The sequence below is a fragment of the Ovis aries genome, chromosome 1, assembly GCF_016772045.2.
Source record: "Ovis aries strain OAR_USU_Benz2616 breed Rambouillet chromosome 1, ARS-UI_Ramb_v3.0, whole genome shotgun sequence".
Lineage (NCBI taxonomy): Eukaryota > Metazoa > Chordata > Mammalia > Artiodactyla > Bovidae > Ovis > Ovis aries.
The window spans coordinates 269,872,254-269,894,731 of NC_056054.1; the positions used below are offsets into that span (position 1 = coordinate 269,872,254).

Genomic DNA, 22,478 nt, shown 5'->3' on the forward strand with positions numbered 1-22,478 from the left:
ATTTGAGCAAACTCTGGGAGATAGTGAAGGACAGGGAAGCCTGGTGAGCTGCAGTCCAAGGGGTCACAAAGCATTGGACCTGACTTAACGACTAAACAACAACATATTTTATTTACCACATACACAGAAGTAATATAGTCTCATGATGGAAAATTTAGAAAACATTTTAAAAGTTTAAAATTCATAGTAATGTCAGTACTCAGTGGCCGCATCTACTCTGTCATTTGTATCTTCCCTTTATGAAATCTTTCTGTGTTGGTAGGTTGTCTGCCCCCTTCTTTAATTAGGTTTCATTATTGTCATAACCCGTTGCTCTTAAGAAAAGAACATGTGCAAATGTTGCTGAAAGGTATTTGCAAATGTTACTGAAAGGTATGTGTGTCATCTTCAAATTGGTCTTCAGTGGTCATCATCTTGTTTTAGGTTCAGTTACTCTTCACTTCCAGGGTCCATTTGTTCCTATCTCTTTGTGATCAGTTCTCAGAATCTCGGCAGCTTGTATCCTGGGTACCAGCTGGTCATCATGGAGTTAACTTCACCTGGTGTTTCAGTATATATATGACAGCTCACAGGATACGGCTCAGAATATTATCTATAGTCCTTGAGAAAGAACTAAAGGTCCTTGACTGTGCTTAATGACTACATTATTATCATTTGGTCTCTGTTTTCCTTGGTTTCAGCATTTTCTCACTTCTCTGATTAAACTTATTCTTTGACTAAAGTCTTCCACAGGCAAAATGCAGGCAGAGGACATGGTGAGGAGGCAAGGACCATACAACCCTGCTCCGCTTCAGAAACATTTTAATCTCTGAAGCTCTTTGATTAAAACAAAACAAAACAAAACAAAACCATTACTGTAAGTCAGGGGGCTTCCCTGGTGGCTCAAATGGTCAAGAATCTGACTTCCATGAAGGAGACCTGAGTTCCATCCCTGGGTCAGGAACATCCCCTGGGGAAGGAAAAGGAAACCCACTCCAGTATTCTTGCCTGGAGAATTCCATGGACAGAGGAATCTGGTGGGCTAGAGTCCATGGGATCGCAAAGAGTCGGACAGGTTTAAGCGACTAACTTTCGCTTTTTTCACTTTCACTGTAAGCCACAGAATGGAGGCTGGCGTTCTCAGAGGCGGCGGGGATGGGGCGTCTGTAAGCGAGGGGCCTGAGTCCAGGCTGGCCGCCTTCAGGTTCTTCCGCGGGGCCCTGCTCTTCAAACAGCACTCCTGCCCCAGCGCTGGGGACCGCGACAGCCACGCCCCCCGGGAGCCCTGCAGCCCGGCCAGGTGTTCTTAGGGCTCGCGCACCTTACCGGCTCATCGAGGCGCTTTCTGTGCCGGGCCTGGGGCTATCCCGAGGAAAATCGCACCCAGTTCCGTTCAGTTCAGTCGCTCAGTCGTGTCCGACTCTTTGCGACCCCATGGACTGCAGCACGCCAGGCCTCCCTGTCCATCACCAACTCCCAGAGTTTACCCAAACTCATGTCCATTGAGTCCATGATGCCATCCAACATCTCATCCTCTGTAGTCTCCCTCTCCTTCAGCCTTCAATCTTTCCCAGCATCAGGGTCTTTTCAAATGAGTCAGCTCTTCGCATCCGGTGGCCAAAGTATTGGAGTTTCAGCTTCAGCATCAGTCTCCTTCCAATGAATATTGAGGACGGATTTCCATTAGGCTTCCCTTGTGGCTCAGCTGGTAAATAGCACCCACTCCCAGAAAAAGCCACCTCCCGTCCCAAGGCCCCCATCGGCGAGAAGGGTGCGAGAGGTCTGTCGGCCGCCTTCCTCCGCCTGGAAGCGAAGCTGCAGCCCCATCGCCTGTTTCCGCATCCTAGTCGGTGCGTCCCCGGCGCCCGCGGTCCAGGCCCGAAGGCAGGGCGGGTCCACAGGCTTCGGTAAGCGCTCCCCCAGACCCAGCCACGAGCCCCGCGGCCGCTTTAACAGCCGCGGACGTTAGGGTTTTTTTCCCACCAATCTGGAGACCAAGATACTGGGGCAGGAACCAAAACCCGAGGGCCGCGGAGACGCCAGAAGGGCGAGAAGCCAGGGATCCCGCCTTTCCAGCCCCGGGAGGGGGGAGACGCCTGGGCGAAGCCCCCCGCCCCCGGTGCCCACCACGTGCCCCCCTCTTCTGGCGTCCCGGGTCACTTCCCGCCGCCCCCTCCCCAGCTTCCTCGCCCCTGCCCCTGGCGACCTTGCCGGGGTTTCCTTTGTCCCCCGCCCCCACGCCCTTGCCCCCCGGGCGTCCCGAGTCCGCTCCTTGGCCTGGTCCCCCAGCCTCCCAGGACCTTCGCTCGTCCCCTCCCGGAGTTTCTCCGGTGCGCACCCCACCCTCTCCCGGGTCTCCGTGTCCCCTCCCCGCCCCGCCCCCGTTTTTAAACCTGGCGCCGAGCGCGCGGGTGGGGGAGCGCCCTCGCCGGAGCGGTTAAAGGCGCGGCCGACCGCGGGCGCCGCGTCTTCCGAGGGCACCATGAGACCCGAGGCGGCGGCCGGAGCCCCGGAGGCGCGGGGACGCGTCTGTCATTGCGTCGGGGACGGTCCCCGGGGACCACCGGCGCCGCGCCGGCCCGAGAGGTGAGGGCGTCCCCGCGGCGCGTGGGTGCGGGCAAAGCAGGCAGGATGCTCCGGCCGCGCTGATCGCGGGGTGACCAGGCGGAACCCTGGAGCCCGACGGCGACGCCCCGCAAGTTCCTAGGCGTGAGACAGAGATGCAGAATCTTCTCGGCTCCTGAGCTCCGTCCCCAAGTGGGGAGGCCCCAGAGGTGGCCGGCAGTGGACCAAAGCTTCCGTTTCTAGGTCTGGAACCCACCCAGCTGGCCGCTGAGCGAGCCCTGCGGGGGTGTCGCGTCCTCTTGACCGTCACATCCTTGGTGATGTTCTTTGTTTGTCCCGTGCTTGGGGTTCAGCGTTCGCTGTCCCGGCGGTGCGGGGGGTGGGGGTGGGGGTTACCAGCCCCTTTTAAGGTAGTCAAGTTAAAATCAAATTAGCAGGGGAGGTGGGGAAGGGGCTGGGTGGCCAGACGGTCAGGGAGGAGAAACTCAGTCCCCCTTTTTTTGCCTGGTAAAACTCTGCAGACTGGTCTCTGGAGTCCTGATCTTTCAGTAATCAGGGAAATGAGGTTGAAATGAATGAGCGACCAAGTAGCCAGCTACAGTGGGGAGGATGAACTGAAGAATCCAGCTAGGCTGTGAGAGCAATTTCTCAACTAATGTGTCTCAGATTTGGGAGTTCTCAAAGCCCGGTGAAGGCAGAGAACTGGAAATGTGGCGGGAGAAACACAGACACAGACACAGACACACACACACACACACACACACACACACAAATAGCACAGGCTTAACACACAGACTGAGAACTTGAAAGAACATTCTGGTGTGTCCAGTGACATTTAGGCAGACATTAGAAGTGATTAGAGTGATAACTCTTATGATCCAACTTTAAAAGCAGAAAATCCTGTGGTTCACTCTTGGTCCCTGTCCTTCCAGCCAAACTCCCTGGAGACCTTGGACCTTGACCCCTCAGGAAGCTGAGCCCACCAGAACTGGAAGTGAGGTAAGGTTAATGTGTGGGCCTTGTAGATACCAACCGGTTTGGCCAGGAAGCGGCACCATCTCTACAATGAAGGGACCAGGAAAGGCCTCCTCAGCCAGTCCCTCCCTCGGTCATCTAACGCAGAATTGCCTTGGGGTCTGGGAGTGGGCACCTGGCCGCTCAGGTGTTGATGGGATCTGACTCAGACACAGATTGGCTCTGGCTTGCTTCTGTTTCTTGAAAAGCAAAGCCACGATGGTAGAACTGTTTCAAGGACATCATAAAATGCTTCTTCCACGTTGCATTTTTTCTTCCCCCTGGTAACACAGCAGGTAGGGGGGAGAGAAGGCCTTGGTTCCCCTCAAATTAGAGAAAAGATGAGCATAGGCTCAAAAGATTAGCACTAGGCTGGTGCCATAGTGCAAATATGGGCAGAGCTCTGTCTGGAGGGCCCAGAAGGTGCAGTGAAAAGTCTCCACCTGCCATCTGACTCTTCTGAAACTCTGGGCCCTGTCTGCAAGTGCTCCTAAGTCATGCTTGCTGAGCAAACACACTCCAGCTGAGGGCTTTGGAGGGCAAGATTAATCGCCACCACTATTCTTTCGTCTCCTGCATTAGTAACTAAAGTGCTTTATACTTACTGGAGTAATGACTTGCCTTCATAGAATTCACCTGTCCTTTGTTATATTTTAAAGTATAAATTAATGACTTTTAAAGTGCCAGAGTTAATCAGGCTAGGAAGGACCATTAGGTAACACTTATGGCAGAGTGCACAGTTATTTCTAGTCTAAGAAACTCAGGTTCAGACTTCTCTGGCATTTTGATATTTAGACTCCTTTATTAAATTAGTCTGAATAATGGGAGTTTTAATTCAGTTACTAAAGTGCAGCAAATCAAATCTATGTTAAATGAATGAGGAATATAATTTTTTCTTAGCCCAAATTATTCTTACCTGCAATAACTAGATAATGGGAAGTAATTCCTTCTCTTGCATCCAAACTTAAGTTCGTAAGCATATTAATTTTAAACAGTGTTTGGAAGAAAAAAATATCCAGTTTTCTTTTAAATGAAAAGTATGTGTAGTCTACCAGTTGTTCGCAAAAATAAAAAATACAGCACACTTTCCTAGTGTAAGGTAGTCCTGTTTTCTATTATGATGAGAAGGCCATTGGTGAGAAAAAATGATTACTTGCAGAAAAATGTTAAGCTATAGCAGCTTTCTGTGGGTCATCCACAAGGCACAATGGATGAAGTTGTGTCCATGGATTATTTTGCGGGGGAGTTGGGTGGGGTGGAGAGTGGGTGTTCGCGCGAGCTGTAGCGCTCAGCTGCCCGGCTCCCCACTGGCCCGCTCTTTGCAGGGTCCGATTGGCCGGACAGAGAGGTCAGTGGCGAACGACCCCCGGTACCGCTGTGGGTTCCCCGAGCCCCGGCCAGGTGAGCGCAACCAGGAGAGGCGAGGGCCGGCTTCTTGCTCAGCAGCGCCCCCTCCCGACAAAGTGGGAGAATTGTTCGGCTCCTGAGCTATGCTGAATGTTTCTTTTTTTAAAACTGCCTTTTTATTTATTTATTTATTTATTTATTGGCTGCTCTGGGTCTTCGTTGCTTTGCGCAGCCTTTCTCTAGTTGAGGGTAGCGGGGACTGCTCTTTGCTGTGGTGCACGGGCCTTCTCACTGCGGTGACTCCTTTCGTGGCAGAGCCCAGTTGTAGGCACGTGGGCTCGGTTAGTGGCATGCAGTTCGTAGGCTCTAGATAGAGCAGGGTAGTTTTGTCATAAGGGTTTAGCTGTTCTGCAGCGTATGGGATACTCCCGGACCAGGGACTGAACGATGCCCCCTGTCTTGCAAAGCATATTCTTAACCACTGGAAGCCCTGTTTGTATTTCTTGAGAAATGTCATTGGCCTGGGACGGTAGGGATCGGGGTGGAGGGGGCTACTGTCTAGTGACCTGAACTGCAGGTCAGCAGACCAAAATTAGAATACAATCTAAAGTCAAGGGAAAGTCTCAAACCCCTGAGCAGCGGGGGTCACCCTCCCCGATCTGATTTCCCTTTCACGGCTTGGACATGACTGACCCACTGAACAACAGCAATAATTACAAAAGAGCTTAGCGCAGACGTGACTTCCTGAAACCAGGGCCAGGACAAGGACCCAGTTTGCACGTGGTTATTCAGTTTTCTCAACACCGTTTATTGAAAAGACTGTCCTGTACCCATTGTATTTTTTTGGGCCCCTTGTTATGAATTGATTGCTGATATATGCATGAATTTATTTCTGGGCTCTCTAATCTGTCCCGTTGATCTATGTGTCTGTATTTAAGCCAATAGCTGTTTGATACTGTTTTGATTTTGATCAACTACTATTTTGCTCACTATAGCTTTGTAATATACTAATAGTTTGAAACCAAGAAGCGTGATGTCTCGAGCTTGTCATCCTTTCTTAAGATTGCTTTGGCTGTTCAGGGCCTGCAGCGAGCAGTGTCCTACCTTTCAAATGCTATGCATGTCCTTGGGAACCTGTCTTCCTCTTCCCTTCCGGTTGGTGTTGCATGCATGCTAAGTCGCTTCATTTGTGTCTTGACTGTGTATGAGCCTGTGGACTGGAGTCCACCAGGGTCCTCTGTTCGAGGGATTCTCCAGGCAAGAGTACTGGAGTGGGTTGTCGTGCCTTCCTCCAGGGGATCTTGCCCACGCAGGGATCAAGCCCATAACTCTTATGTCTCATGCATTGACAGGTGGGTTGTTTACCACTAATACCACCTGGAAAGCCCCCTGGTTTGTGTTACTTGAGTTCAAATCTCTGTCACCTCTTGCCAGAGACCTCCAAGCCCTTACCTCACCAATCTATGCTATTCGCTACTTCCAGCAGCCACCATGATCCTTAAAATATAGAGCTCATTGTTGAACACCTAACTTAGAAATCATTAATGGTCTTGAATTCTGTCTGCAGAATGAAACCTAGACTCAGTCATGTGTTTTCAAGGTGTTCGGTATCTGGATTCAACATCCTGTTGAGCCCTTTTGCTAGTGCAGTTTCTCATTCATTTCACACTGGGCTCTACCTTTCCCTACCTATGCTGTCTATTTTCCTGACCCTTGGAATCGGATGCCCTGCTCCACCGTGGATGGGCCCAGAACTGAATACCCAAGTGCTATCGATGTCTCTGCCAGGCTCCCCATGAGTCCTTTCCTGATCCCCCTCCTTGCTTAGAATAGTTAGCATCTTTCTGCTTGATGCTTTTATAGTGTGGTTATTTACCTCCAAGTGTGTCTTTCCCCATTAGATTTTAAAATGTGTGAAATGGGGGCCTGTGTCCAACTCATCTTTCCGTCTTGGGACCCCTTACAGTGCGGGACATCGTGACAACTGTCAAAGGAAGGGGATCTCATCAATATTCTATTGTTTAAATTGTCTCTAAAATTGGAACTGATGCTACCAAGTGCAGGCTGTGCGCATGTGTGTGCTCAGTCGTGTCTGACTCTCTGCAACCCTGTGGACTAGGCTCCCACGGGAGTTCCCGCTAGGCTCCTTGGGATTTCCCAGGCAATCATACTGGAGTGGGTTGCCGTTTCCTACACCGGGGATCTTCCTGAGCCAGGGATCAAACCCTCATCTCTTCCATCTCGTGAGTTGGCAGGCAGATTCTTTACCACTGCACCACCTGGGAAGGCCCAAGTGCAGGCTACTTACATTTTATTTTTAAAGGCTTCGGGATGCTGCTTTCAAAGGATTCTTGACTGTGTCTGAGTTTGTATGTGTCTGTCCTTGCAGCTTGAGCCTGGGGGTGATCAAGAAACCTTTGGATCGAAGGGGGCCTTTGGGTTTCAGCATCCTGTCAGGTAATATCTAACTTCACCATAGAAACATATCATTCCTTTTACTATAAGCTTCAGCACACTTTAGTGTCTTCAAGTGTATACATTTTCAAAAATTGCAAAAAATTCAGTGTATTTACCAACATTAGTTGGTTATGATTACCCTAAGGAACTTCAAGACTATTCCGTTGGATATCTGGAATTTATTCATTTATTTATTCAGTGTTTCAGGTGCAAGTTGAAATTGGCCTCTTTTTTTTTTTATATCTATACTTTAAAAAATTATTTATTTATCGGCTGTGCTGGATCTTAGTTGTAGCATGTGGAATCTTTAGTTGCAGCTTGCGGGATTTAGTCACCTGCCCAGGGGTCGACCCGGGTCCCCCTGCTTTGGGAGCTGGGGATCTTAGCTAGGAAAATCCCCTGTGTTGATACTTTTTGTTTATATCTCTCATTATACATTTTGCCATGCATTTAATTGCATGTGACTTGTAGATGTATATATCTGCTTATTCACTTAGATATTTAGGTTCCTTTCTATTTTCTCCCAGCATATAAGTTAATATATTGCCTAGTGCAAAATAGACCTCCTGACTGTGGGTGTGGAGAAAATGAGGGGCTGGATGGATGCTGTACTGTGGTTGAAACCTCTGCCATCTCAGTGGTTCTGCTGACAGTGATCAGGACCCTCACTGCTCTAATCCTTTTACGTTTCATTTTAGGCAAGTGGTTCGTTCTCAGCGTGTCTTTTCCTCTGTGTGCCTCTCTCTATTTCTCTCAGCCCCTCTCTCTCCAGCTGTCATTTCCTTCATCAAAATAAACCTACCCTGTGCTATTACCTCTCGGCAGAGTATTGTTACCCTGGTTAGTCTGGAAGACTAGAGGCTTTAATAAAACCCGAAGATACTATCTGCTGGAGATAAAATTCTGAGTCCCTCAGACTGATCAAAGAGTGATTTGGGGATAAAGGACATTCTCCTAGTGTTCCACCCATAGTCTTCAATTCTCATAGAACCACTGCAAGTGCCGTACAGTTCGCTCAGTCGTGTCCGACTCTTTGTGATCCATGGACTATACAGTCCATGGAATTCTCCAGGCCAGAATACTGGAGTGGATAGCCTCTCCCTTCTCCAGGGGCATCTTCCCAACCCAAGGATGGAACCCAGGTCTCCCGCATTGCAGGCGGATTCTCTACCAGCTGAGCCAGGCAGATTCTTTACCAACTGACTATCAGGGAAGCCCCAGAATCACTGAGGAAGCTTTAAAAATACTAATGTGGGGTGATTTCCCTGGGGATTCTGGAGAAAAGCTCAGTCATGTCTGACTCTTTGTGACCCCCTGGACTTTAGCCCGCCAGGCTTCTCTCTCCATGAGATTTCCCAGGGAGGAATACTGGAGTGGGTTGCCATGCCCTTCTCCAGGGGATCTTCCCAACTCAGGGATCGAACCCAGGCCTCTCACATTGCAGGCATATTCTTTACTGTCCGAGCTACTGGGGAAGCCTGAAAAGAGCAGGTTTCGGGATTTTTGTTTGTTCAGGGTCCTGCAGCATGTGAGATCTTAGTTCCCCTACCAGGGATCCAATCAGCACCCCCCTGCAGTGGAAGCGCAGCCTTAACCACTGGCTCTCCCAGGGAGCTCTTGGTAGCTCATTTCTGACCTAGAACGGGGTTCATCACCAGGTGCCCCCACCTGCTCAGTTTTGTGTTCTGTGCACAGAATAATAATAATTAAAAAAAAAAAACCCACCGTGCACACTGAAGGCAAAATGAGAGAGGAAGATTGGGCATTAGCTGCTTCTAAAGGCTTCTCTCGATGCCGTTGAAGACTCTTCAGGCTGACTAACGGTGTACTTGTTTCTTTCATCTCAGACTCTACTTGCCCATTTCTAAGCGTCAAGAGTATCTGCAGAGCTCTGGGGAGAAGGTGCTGGCCAGTTTCCCTGTGCAAGCCACCATCCACTTCTACAACGACGAGTCTGAGTCAGAGGAGGAGCTGGAGGAAGACACCCAGCTCTCCGCCCTGCAGCGCGAGGAGGTGGCAGACGCCTCAGAGGGGAAGGCCAGAGACGGGTCGGCAAACCCGGCTCGGCAGCCCGGGGGCCTCAATGGGAGGCGTCCACCCCCCGACCCTGACTCCCCCGAGGCTGCTGCTTGCCTCTCAAGCGTGTAAGTCTGTCTCTCCTGCACCAGCCCACCTCACACGTGCCCCGGGGACAGCCCTGCGGGACAGCCGCTCCAGGACTCTTCGCGTGTCCACTGGGCCTACAAGGACTCGGCTGTCTTTGGGTAGCACCCCACCGGCCCCCAGGACTTGGCTTTTACTCATCCTCCTCTGAGTGATTCTTTGTGTCCCATTCGTAGCTTCGAGAGAGGATTCTAGATCCTAGATGTTTGCATTAACGCAGGCTGTTACCCGGTAGGGCCCGCCTCCAAAGCACACCCAGCAGTGTCACTGTGCCGATTAAAGGACAGATCATTCCATATCGATTAGTACCCCACCCTTGCCTCTCACTTAACCTGAGACCCCTCGTTTGGCTACATCCACGTTTTAAACAAAGGTCCCAGCAGTCAAAGCTATGGTTTCTTTGGTAGTCATGTACAGACGTGAGAATTAGACTGTGAAGAAAATTGAGAGCCGAAGAACTGATGCTTTTGAACTCTGGTGCTGGAGAAGACTCTTGGGAGTCCCTTGGACTGCAAGGAGATGCAACCAGTCCATCCTAAAGGAGATCAGTCTTGAATATTCACTGGAAGGACTGATGCTGAAGCTGAGACTCCAGTACTTTGGCCACCTGATGCAAAGAACTGACTCAGTAGGAAAGACCCTGATGCTGGGAAAAGATTGAGGGCAGGAGGAGAAGGGGACAACAGAGGATGAGGTGGTTGGATGGTATCACTGACTCAATGGATGTGAGTTTGGGCAAACTCTGGGAGATAGCAAAGGACAGGGAAGCCTAGGGGGCTACAGTCCAGGGTCATGCAGAGTCAGACATGACTGAGCGACTGAACAACAACTTTTATAAAAATGATTTATTGTTCAAGGTTGATGTGGTTATTTAGGCATTCTGGAAAAAAGGTTATGAAAAGCACGTAAACACATTGAATAATTTCCATAAGAGTAACAAAAATAAAAGATCAGGATTTGGGGATGGAAGACCATTCTGGATAAAAATGTCTATGATTCTTGTCTAAGGGCTGTGTGTATGAACAGAAGAGCTTACTAGCTCTTCGTTGGAGACTGCCTTGGGCTTTTTACTTAAATAACAAAACACTGTTTCCAATCGAAGTACTTAGTGTAATATTATTTTCAGGGTTTTATTTTTTGACGACCAGATGAGTGTATTTGTCAGAGTTTTTTATGGAACTATTTTACATGTGATTGTCTTCCTAGTTTCTACCTGAAATAAATATTTTGAAAGACAAAATCATTTGATAATCACCTTCTCTTTGATGTTTTACATTAAATCAGTGCCTGCTTTAAAGTTTTTAAAAATTTGTCAGGATTTTTCTATGTGTAACTCTTCAAATTATATTTGTTTTTTAGGAATGCAGAAAAAGTATAAAAATGAAAGTAAAATGGCCTATAACCTCAATGCTCAAACAAGTCATTAATATTAAACAGTAGGAGACACATGCAAATATTCTAACAATCCAAACAGTACTGAAAATTGTATGTCGTAAAGTAAAAGTAAACCTTCTATCTTCCTCTTTCTCTGTCCAAAGGTAGCCAACATCTGTTTTGTTTTTTTTATTGCTCTTCCTCTTGAAAGAAATACTGAAAAATTTTTTTTCCTTTAAATTTTTCTTTAAAAATATGTTTTTAGATGTTTTTATTTTAGTTGTATTGTCTTACTTACTGTCTAAATAACCTTTTTCTAATCTTAACAATTCCTGTGGGGATTATTTGGTGGGCTTCCCTGGTGGCTCAGACAGTGAAGACTCCGCCCGCAATGTGAGAGACCCGGGTTCGGTTCCTGGTTTGGGAAGATCCCCTCAAGGAGTAAGTGGTAACCAACTCTGGAATTCTTGCCTGGAAAATCCCTGGCGGGCTACAGTCCATTAGGTCACAAGGAGTTGGACGCAACTGAGCAATGCTCTCTCAGACACACATGGAGCTTATTTTGGAAAGAATTTAAGATGACTTCCTTTTTATCTAGTTAACTAGAAGTCTTACACTTATTTTCCCTTCCTGTGATGCTTGGGATGCAGCTTAAGTCATCACATTTAGCTTTGTCTTGCTTTTCTAATAAATCCACTTTACTGAGAAAAAAATCTGGCCCAGTCACCTGTTCACCTTGAAGAAACCGAACCTAGCCCTCGTGGCACCAGAATTTTAAATGTGTTGCATGGTCAACTTTCCTTAAATTACTTAGCACATAGCCAGCCGAGTGCAAATGTGGAAAATAAAGACCCTGTAGCCACGGCGGTAACGGTGTCACAGGTTCTGTGAGTGCATGAGGGCATTTGTGACTCAGGAGATGGTGGCCTTGGGGCTCCTGTGTTCTTGCTGGTGACTGTGGTTTGGCTACACAAAGGCTCAAACCTGAGCAAGTTCCCCACTTTTGATCATGTATCCCTAGCATTAAAAAAGCAGCTGAGGGGAAGGGGAGATAAATTAGGAGTTTGGAATTAACCTATACACACTATGCTCAGTCATGTCTGACTCTTTGGGACCCCATGGACTGGCCCACCAGGCTCCTCTGTCCATGGGATTTCCAGGCCTATTACCGACAATCTCAATTTCCCTTCATTTACAAAAAAAGAAAAATCCAATTGATAGTATTTTCTAAAATCTACGTTTCCCCTTCAGTTTATTTCCTGCAATAGCTTGCCTAATAATGATGCAGTTTGTAAATGACCATCTTTCTACCTTTCCTCTGGAATCTTACTAATCAAAGTACCCACCCCAGCAATGGTTACACTTGCCAGGTTTCCATAAAGTGTTCTTATTTTGAATAAGTAATTTATGCTTGAGGCCAACTACCCTGACACATCTCTCTTTTGATGGCTCACAAAAGTAGCTCCGAACGAATCTTGCAAATACCACAAGCTGAAACATGCTAGAAACATTTTTGAACTTTCACCCAGCTGTACTGCAAACCTCCCACACTGAATAGTTTGTTGTAATGTGTTTCTCCAAATTTCTACCACATTTTCATTGATTCTTCCAACCCATCTGCTAACAAAAGAATGCGTTTCATATTGTTTTTTGTTTACTATGTTAACCAGTTTTAAATAGGAAAAAAAATTATTATCCCAGTGGTGTTTTTCTTTTTGCACTTCTGTGTTAAACAATCTGTACTTAGTTGCTCTGTCATGTCCGACTCTCTGCGACCCCATGGACTGTAGCCTGCCAGGCTCCTCTGTCCATGGGGATTCTCCAGGCAAGAGTGCTGGAGTGGGTTGTCATGCCCTCCTCCAGGGAATCTTCCCAACCCAGGGCTCAAACCCAGGTCTCCCGCATTGCCGGCAGATTCTTTACCGTCTGAGCCATCAAGGAAGCCCAAGATCTCTTAAACAAGAGATCACAAAACATTTATCATTAAGTTTGACGAAATTTGGTAAAATACTAGATTGAGAATCCCATAGTCTTAAACATGTGGTCATTATATCTAAGGTATAAAATATGCTTTGTTTGAGGTCCGCTGATAATGTTAATTCAATTATTTTTTAATTGAGTATAATTGATGCTATGAGAAGGCAATGGCAGCCCACTCCAATACTCTTGCCTGGAAAATCCCATGGATGGAGGAGCCTGGTGGGCTGCAGTCCATGAGGTCGCTAGGAGTCAGACACGACTGAGCGACTTCACTTTCACTTTTCACTTTCATGCATTGGAGAAGGAAATGGCAACCCACTCCAGTGTTCTTGCCTGGAGAATCCCAGGGGCGGGGGAGCCTGGTGGGCTGCCGTCTATGGGGAAATGCAGAGTCGAATATGACTGAAGAGACTTAGCAGCAGCAGCAGACACTATGTTAGTTTGGGTGTACACCATAATCAATTATTTTTCTTGAAAATTTCAATTGTTTTGCCATCTTTTCATCTGATCTTACTACCTTGATAATGTAGAAGGTGAGGTTATGATGAAGGTGTTTTTCAGCCTTGCTATTATCTTATGGTTTGCTTGTACTTGCATTTTCTGTACTATTTTCAATCCAATTTCTGGGGCAGAAATTATTTTTTGTGTGTGTGTTATAACTTGAATATTCTAAAATTTACCCTTTTAAAGTGTACATCTCGCTTTTAGTATATTTACAAAGTTCCACAACCATCTCCTCTAATTCCAGAATATTTTCATTATTCCCAAAAGAATACCGTTTCCATTGTCAGTCAGTCTCATTCCCCTAACCCTTCCAGTCCCTGACACCTACTTTCTGTCTCTCTCAATTTCTTTTTGTTGTTATTGGGTTGTTTTTTTTAATTGGAGTCTAATTGATTTACAGTGTTGTGTTGGTTTCTGCTGTGGAGCAAAGTGAGTCAGTCACGCATGTACATAAATCCACGCTTAGATTCTTTTCCCACATAGGTCTTTATGGAGCACTGAGCAGAGTTCCCTGTGCTGCGCAGTAGGTCCTTACTAGTCATCTGTCTTACACATAGTAGTGTGTATATACGGAGAAGGCGATGGCACCCCGCTCCAGCACTCTTGCCTGGAAAATCCCGTGGATGGAGGAGCCTGGTGGACTGCAGTTCATGGGGTCGAGAAGAGTTGGACACGACTGAGCGACTTCACTTTCACTTTTCACTTTCCTGCATTGGAGAAGGAAATGGCAACCCTCTCCAGCGTTCTTGCCTGGAGAATCCCAGGGACGGGGAAGCTTGGTGGGCTGCCGTCTATGGGGTCGCACAGAGTCGGACACGACTGAAGCAACTTAGCAGCAGCAGCAGCAGTGTATATATATATACACACACACATATATAAGGCTTCCCAAGTGTTGCTAGTGGTAAAGAACCCATCTGCTAGTGCAGGAGACATAAGAGATGCAGGTTTGATTCCTAGGTCAGGAAGATTCCTTGCAGGAAGGTATGACAACCCACTCTAGTATTCTTGCTTGGAGAATCCCATGGACGGAGGAGCCTGGTGGGCTGTAATCCATAGTGTTGCAAAGAGCGACTGAGTGACTTAGCAGCAGCAGCAGTGTATATATGTCAATCCCAATCTCCCAATCCATCCTTTTTCTTCTCTCCCTCTGGCAACCACAAATTTGCTTTCTACATTTGTGACTCTATCTCTGTCCTGTAAATAAGTTCATTTGTACCATTTTTAAAGATTCTACATGTAAGTGACATCACATGTTTGTCTTTTTCTGCCTGACCTACTTAACTCAGCATGACAATCTCCAGGTCCATCCTTGCTACTGCAAATAGCAGCCTCTTATTCTTTTTCATGGCTGAGTAATATTCCATTGCATATATGCACCACATGCTCTTTAGAATGTGGAATGCTTCACAGATTTGCATGTCCTCTTTGCCCAAGGGCCATGCTAATCTTTTCTGTATCATTCTGGTTTTAGTATATGTGCTGCTGAAGCAAGAGCTCTCTGAATTTTTTTTTCCTAAATATTTGATGTAAATAGGACCATACACATGTGACCTTTTGTGGCTGGCTTCTTTCATTTAGCATAACATTTACAAGAGTCGTCATGTTGTAGCGTGTGTCACTATTTGGCCGAATAATATTTCATTGTATGGATAGACCACATTTTATTGACCTGATAGTCAGTTGATGGGCATTTTGTTGCTGCATTATTTCCCACGGATCCCTTGGCATCCTCCCCTGGGCTGTATGTATCCATGAACAAACCCCTCACCTTGCTTATACTCTACTGGACTTTAATCCAGCTACCTTGGCTCAGGGAAAAAGCATTTTGAATAAGGAAATAAGCAAAACCTTTTTTGCAAATTTCTACAGTTGGCCAAGCTCGCCCCATGCCAACTGCCCCCCTCCCCTTTTCAGTATCTAACTGACATCACATGACTCACGGTGCATTTTCAATAGAACTGTTCATGCAGGGAGAACTGAATATTTGTTATCACGGAAAGCTATGAAGAACTAAAATATGTACTATCAAAGCCCATAGGCCCAGGGGATTAGGCCTACTTTTCAGGACTTGGTAGTAAATTCTAGTGGGCTTCATACAAAAAAATTGAATACTTTATTTTAGGTAGATTTTAAATAGAGGCATAAAACTGCTTTCTGAAATTATATAAAATATTTCATTTCTCTTTATATTCCAGAGGTCTATTTGATGAACACACTTTTTTAGAGGAAATTTCATAGCAATTTTATTATAAGTATTAATAAATAAAAGCATCCCTTCTTCCTTAACCCGATCTTTTTTTTTTTGGCTATGCTACATGGCTCATGGGATCTTAGTTCCCCAATGAGATCCCCAGCCACCTGGGTGAAAGCACAAAGTCCTAACCACTGGGATGCCAGGGAATTCCGTCCCTTCCCTTGATTTAAAAAAAAATCAAGCTAACTTTTTAATGTAATTATTATTATTTTTCACCAAGTGGGCATGCAGGATCTTAGTTCCTAGACCAAGGATCAAACCCGAATCCACTGCAGTAGAAACATGAAGTTGAAATCACCAGGGAAGTCCCAGTGTAAACTTCCTATTGAAAATAATACTCCTTGGAAGGAAAGTTATGACGAACCTAGATAGCATATTAAAAAGCAGAGATGTTACTTTGTCATCAAAGGTTCGTCTGGTCAAGGCTATGGCTTTTCCAGTGGTCGTGTATGGATGTGAGAGTTGGACTATAAAGAAAGCTGAATTGAAGAATTGATGCTTTTGAACTGTGGTGTTGGAGAAGACTCTTGAGAGTCCCTTGGACTACAAGGAGATCCAGCCAGTCCATCCTTCAGGAGATCAGTCTGGGTGTTCATTGGAAGGACGGATGCTGAAGCTGAAACTCCAATACTTTGGCCACTTGATGCGAAGAGCTGACTGATTTGAAAAGACCCTGATGTTGGGAAAGATTGAGGGCAGGAGGAGAAGGGGACGACAGAGGATGAGATGGTGGGAGGGCATCACCGACTCAATGGACATGGGTTTGGGTGGACTCCGGGAGTTGGTGATGGACAGGGAGGCCTGGCGTGCTGCGGCTCATGGGGTTGCAAAGAGTCAGACACAACTGAGTGACTGAACTGAACTGAACTGAAGAACTTCTAATAACATAAACTTGATACATTTTTGCAAAGTTAATATGCGCATGAAAACAGCATCCCAATAAAAAAATAACAGAAGCCCAGGACAGCTCTTGTAACTGCTCCTGGTCCCCACCACATCCAGCACTTATGGATTCCACTTGCCTGGTTCTGAACTTGCAGTCAGTGGACTCACACATGGGCTCTTTTTTATCTGGCTTCTCACCTTAGCATTGCATTTTGACTTCATTCAGAGTGTTGCAGTTATAGATGGCTTCTTCTCAGTGCTGAATAAGACCCCCATTCATTTCAGTCGCTCAGTCATGTCTGACTCTTTGCGACCCCATGGACTGCAGCACACCAGGCCTCCCTGTCCATCAACAACTCCCGGAGTTTACTCAAACTCATGTCCATCGAGTTGGTGATGCTATCTAACCATCTCATCCACTGTCGTCCCCTTCTCCTCTTGCCTTCAATCTTTCCCAGCATCAGGGGCATTTCCAATGAGTCAACTCTTCGCATGAGGTGGCCAAATCAGGTGGAGTTTCAGCTTTAGCATCAGTCCTTCCAATGAATATTCAGGACTGATTTCCTTTAGGATGGACTGGTTGGATCTCCTTGCAGTCTAAGGGGCTCTCAAGAGTCTTCTCCAACACAATTCAAAAGCATCTATTCTTCAGCGCTCAGCTTTCTTTATACTCCAACTCTCACATCCACACATGACTCTGGAAAAACCATAGCTTTGACTAGACGGACCTTTGTTGGCAAAGTAATGTCTCTGCTTTTGAATATGAGGCCTAGGTTGGTCATAGCTTTTCTTCCAAGGAGCAAGTGTCTTTTAATTGCATGGCTACACTCACCATAAACCACTATTTCCTCATCCCTTCTCCTGCTGATGAGTACTGGCTCAGTTTCCAGTTTGGAGCTATTAGGAATAACACTTTTGACCATTCATGTATATGGCAATTGGTAGAAGGATGGGCCCATTTCCACTGTGTGTATAGAAATGAAAGCAAGAGCGCACTAATTTATTTATGAGTCCACCCTGCGTGTGTCTGGTCTCTTCCAGCCAGAAAATAGTTTAAGAACTGGGGAAAGGGAGACAGAGACCAAGAAGTTCTAAAGAAAAAGCATGAGATGACAACAAGCCTTTTTTTTTTTCTTTGAGATCTTTAAAGATGAGCTGGAACTCAGAGGCGCTGTTTGGGGCCAGCAAGTGACCATAGTCGGTGGGATCTTCATTTTTCCTGAGTTGGAATTCTGTAATGTGATTTAGGAGTTTATTTCGTTAGAGAATGGGACATGCAATAGAAATGTGAGGGGAAACCTGGGACTTTCAACTCCTTCAACAAATTGAAAGAGAAGAAAATTTAAGAACTCTTTCCTGCAGATTCCGAGAAGTTTTCACAAACTTATTGAGCTTTCAACAAAGCTCTTGAACTCGGTTCATCCCTTTACATACAGAGAAAATCCAACTACAGAAAGGGTCAAATCTGAGAACAGAACCCACAACCCAAAAAATACTCTTTCCAGCAGTGAGCCAGGCCCCTTCCCCACCTCCCTGCCTTGGTCTCTGGGCAGCTTCCCTGATTTGGAATTAATCACACGAACCGCAGGCCACGGGTCCCTACTCTTATCTGTTTCTGTAGCACACACCTTGCTGTGTGAATTATACAGACTCTACTAAGATGTTTCCGTCATTTTATTTTGGACCCTTGAACAAGCAACTCAACTCAGAGGTATTTGTCCTAGCAGTTTATTTTAATCACTTTTTTTTTTGGTGGCAGGAAGATGATATCTCTGAATATGAGAAAAAGTACGCTATACAGAAATATCACAGGGAGGAGGTGGAAGAAGATGGTAGAGGAGGAAGATGGGGAGATCACCAGCCTCCCCACAAATACATCAGAAACTCATCAAGATACTGCAACAGCTCCTACAGCAGAAGACCCCAGGCCTCCAGAGGGGCAAGCTGAGCTCCTGGGAATGAGAGATCAAACCAATATTGTAAAGCAATCATCAATCAATTAAAAATAAATAAATATTTAAAAAAAAGAAATATCAGAGGGAGAATTTTCTACTTTCCTGAAGGGCACGAGTAACTGACTCACTTTTGTGGAATTACTGGTGAAAGACCAATGCATGAATAGGTGATTTTTTATGATGATCATGAAAATGATGGATGCTTATAAAAATTTCCTTTGAGGTTGCTGGGCAAGTCTAAAATGCAGTATTATTTTAATACTTAATATTTAATATTTTTATTTTTTTAATTTTAATATTTCATTATGTCCCTAAATGGTAACCCTTACAAGCTGGTTTTATTTTATAGTTTTAGATATTTCAAAAAAGATGCTCCATGTCATTATTCCTTCAGTTTCAGTTCAGTCACTCAGTTGTGTCTGACTCTTTGTGACCCCATGAATTGCAGCACGCCAGGCCTCCCTGTCCATCACCAACTCCCGGAGTTCACTCAAACTCACACCCATCGAGTTGGTGATGCCATCTAACCATCTCATCCTCTGTCGTCCCCTTCTCCTCCTACCCCCAATCCCTCCCAGCATCAGAGTCTTTTCCAATGATTCAACTCTTTGCATGAGGTGGCCAAAGCACTGGAATTTCAGCTTTAGCTTCAGTCCTTCCAAAGAACACCCAGGACTGGTCTCCTTTAGGATGGACTGGTTGGATCTCCTTGCAGTCCAAGAGACTCTCAAGAGTCTTCTCCAACACCACAGTTCAAAAGCATCAATTCTTCAGCACTCAGCTTTCTTCACAGTCCAACTCTCACATCCACACATGACCACAGGAAAAACCATAGCCTTGACTAGATGGACCCCTTTCCTTACAGAAATGCAAATTAAAACCACAGTGAGATACTGTCATTAGAGTTTTTAATTCTAATGAATTAAATTGTGATAAAATTCTAATAAATTAAGTTGTGATAAAAACCTATCACAATTTTTTTAGAAATTGAACTGTATTTGATTTACAGTATTGTGCTATCTTCAGGTGTACAGCAAAGTGATTCAGTTTTATATTTATATTCTTTTCAGATTGTTTTCCATTATGTATTATTACAAGGCAAGGAATATAATTCCTTGTGCTGTACAGTAAGTCCTTGCTGGTTATCTATTTTATATATAGGAGTGTATATGTTAATCCCACACTCCTAATTTATCCCTTCCCCCCTTCCACTTTGATAAACATAAGTTTGTTTTCTATGTCTGTGGATCTGTTTCTGCTTTTTAAATAAATTCATTTCTATTATTTTTCAGATTCCACATATATGTGATACCATATAAAATGTGTCTCTCTCTGTCTGATTTACTTCACTTAGTGTGATCACCTCTAGGTCCAGCCATGTTGCTGCAAATGGCAAAATGTCATCCGTGTCTGACTATTATTCCACTGCGTATATGTACCACATCTTTATTTATCTGTAGAGAGACACTTAGGTTGCTTCCACATCTTGGCTATTGTAAATAGCCACTGTGAACACTGAGGAATGCATTGTTTTAAATTAGAGTTTTCTCTGGATATATGCCCAGGAGTGGGATTGCTGGATCACACGGTAACTCTGTTTTTCATTTTTTAAGGAATTTCCATACTCTTCTCCACAACCGTGTAGGAGGGTTTCCTTTTCTCCACGCTCCCCAGCATGTATTATTTGTAGACTTTTTGATGATGCCCACAGAATGGTTACTATTTGTGTAAGATAACAACAAGTGTTGTCAGTAATGTGGAGAAACTGGAAACCTCATACATCACTGGTGGGAGTGTAAATTAGCTAACAATTTGGGAAACAGTTTGGCAATTTCATTAAAAAGTGGAAGTGAAAGTCACTCAGTCATGTCTGACTCTTTGAGACCCCCATGGACTATACAGTCCACGGAATTCTCCAGGCCAGAATACTGCAGTGGGTAGCCTTTCCCTTCTCCAGGGGATCTTCCCAACCCAGGGATAAATAGAACCCAGGTCTCCCGCATTGCAGGCAGATTCTTTACCAGCTGAGCCACAAGGAAAGCCCTTCAGTGAAAAGTTTAACAGAACTTTAACATACAGTCTAACCGTTCCATTCCTTGGACTCTATCCAGGAGAAATGAAAGCATTTGTCCACTCAAAGACTTGCACATGAATGTTCATAGCAGGTTTATTCATAATAACTCCAAACTGGAAATAGTCCAAATTGATAGATATATCAACTGGTGCATGGATAAATAAAATATGAGACAACCATGTAATGGGACATTATCGAGCAATCGAAGGAATGCAATGAAGTTTTAACACAGGCTAAAACATGAGTGGATCTTGAAAATGTCATGCTAAGTGAAAGCAACAAGATACAACAGATTATAGTGTGTGATTCCATTTATATAAGAAAATGCAAATTTATAATAACAAAAAGCAGAACTGGTTGCTTCGTGCTGGCAGTGGGAACAGGGATTAACTGTAAATGGGCACAAGGAAACTTTTAGCAGTGATAGAAATGTTCTAAAGTTGGATGATGGTGATTGTTGAACATTTCTATCAATTTACTAAAATCATTGAATTGTTTAGTGTCAACAAGTAACTCTATAGTATTTAAATTACACCCCCAATAAAGTTGTTTTAAAAAGCTTAAGCTCTTCTACTATAACCATATTTGCGTCTTCTTAAGCCACTAAACCACTAAAAGAATTATACAATCTCTTTTTGGCATAACAAAATTCACTTTGAAAAGTGACGTAAAGAATAAAAGCTCTAAAGAAACCCTTTGGTTTCCTCTTGGGCACTCTTAGTTTTTGACTCTCCTGGGTTTATCAAGGTTCCTGTCTTTTGCACACTTGCAGTGACCTCTGAACCATCCATCACGTAAACGTAAAGAAGTCCCAGGTGTGCTTTCAGGATGAGGACTTCAATTTCAAAGTAAGACATGACAGGAAGACCAGTTGCTGAGATCCAGGTCATCATCAGGCTAGATACTTCTGAGTCTCTTAAATTATTTAAACTCAAGATGATGTTATTGAACAACGTACTCTGGCCAATACCCAGATTTAAGTGAAGTGTAAGACTTCAGTTATCAACAATACGAATGAATAATGGTCCCCAATTGTCATAACTTGGGGTCTCTCTAGGTACCTCGAATAGTACAGCTGCAAATTCAGAAGTTTACGTAGTTTTCTACAAGATGCTGCTGATTCCTAGCAATAGTTACAGCTACCATGTGGATCATTAAAAGATATTTTTAAATGTTTCCTTGGAAGTACATTTTCTTATCAACATACAACAGATTCAGAAAAGTGAGCAAATTATAAGCATGTGAGGAATTTTAAAAAACAACACACCTTTTGAAACTCTAGCCAATTTAAGAAAAAGAAGATTTCACCACCCCAGAAGCCCCCTCTGGTGATCCTTCCCAGCTACCACATTCACTCTTTTCCTCAAAAATAATCACTGTTTGGATTTCAAATACCATAGGTTTGGTTTGCACGCCCACCCAGGTTTTGTTTTGGCTGTGCGGCACGTGGGATCTTAGTTCCCCAACCAGGCATCAAACTTGTGCCCTCTGCGTTGGGAGCATGGAGTCTTGACTTCTGGATCACCTGGGAAGTCCCCCTTTTTGCCCAATTTTGAACTTTGTATAAATCGAATCATACAGTATATGCTCATTTGCCTCTAGTTTCTTTTACCCTACATGAGTCACCAACTGTTCTCTTCTATTGCAGGAACATATCACTACTTATTTATCCCTTCTATTGTTGATGGACTTCTGAATTGATTCCAGTTTGGGGGCTAATATGAACAAAGCAGCTGTGAGCATTTTTGCCTGTGCCTTTCGCTTACAAGTGTGTACATCTCTGATGAGTCGATATTTGGGAATGGTCGCTGGGTCATAGGGTATGTGTATAGTTAGCCTGAGTATAAATCACTGGATTTGTTAAAATCTAGAAAGCCACTTGAAGTGATTTCAGAGTAAACACTCCTAAATGCAGAAATTTCCTAAA

At 44.9% G+C, this 22,478-nt stretch overlaps 1 protein-coding gene and 1 non-coding gene across 2 annotated transcripts; one reads left to right on the plus strand and one right to left on the minus strand.

The window, feature by feature from the left end:
• The first annotated feature begins 1,103 nt into the window (after positions 1-1,103).
• RIPPLY3 (ripply transcriptional repressor 3) lies at positions 1,104-10,765 on the plus strand. The gene is made up of 6 exons (XM_060397503.1): positions 1,104-1,250; positions 1,667-1,886; positions 2,788-2,866; positions 3,477-3,543; positions 7,295-7,362; positions 9,210-10,765. Exons 1-6 carry the CDS (start codon positions 1,104-1,106, stop codon positions 9,508-9,510), a joined length of 882 nt encoding a protein of 293 aa, XP_060253486.1. The 3' UTR covers positions 9,511-10,765.
• A 4,006-nt stretch (positions 10,766-14,771) lies between these two features.
• LOC114111181 (U6 spliceosomal RNA) lies at positions 14,772-14,874 on the minus strand. Its single transcript, XR_003587275.1, has one exon. It is a non-coding gene; the product is annotated as a U6 spliceosomal RNA (small nuclear RNA).
• Positions 14,875-22,478: the final 7,604 nt, after the last annotated feature.

Excerpts from the sequence above, each read along its gene's own strand:
- RIPPLY3 (XM_060397503.1), top strand. The coding sequence starts at position 1,104 with ATGGAGGCTGGCGTTCTCAGAGGCGGCGGGGATGGGGCGTCTGTAAGC. Across the intron at positions 3,544-7,294 it reads CCACCAGAACTGGAAGTGAG|CTTGAGCCTGGGGGTGATCA; the intron begins GTAAGGTTAATG and ends CTGTCCTTGCAG. Across the intron at positions 7,363-9,209 it reads GGGTTTCAGCATCCTGTCAG|ACTCTACTTGCCCATTTCTA; the intron begins GTAATATCTAAC and ends CTTTCATCTCAG.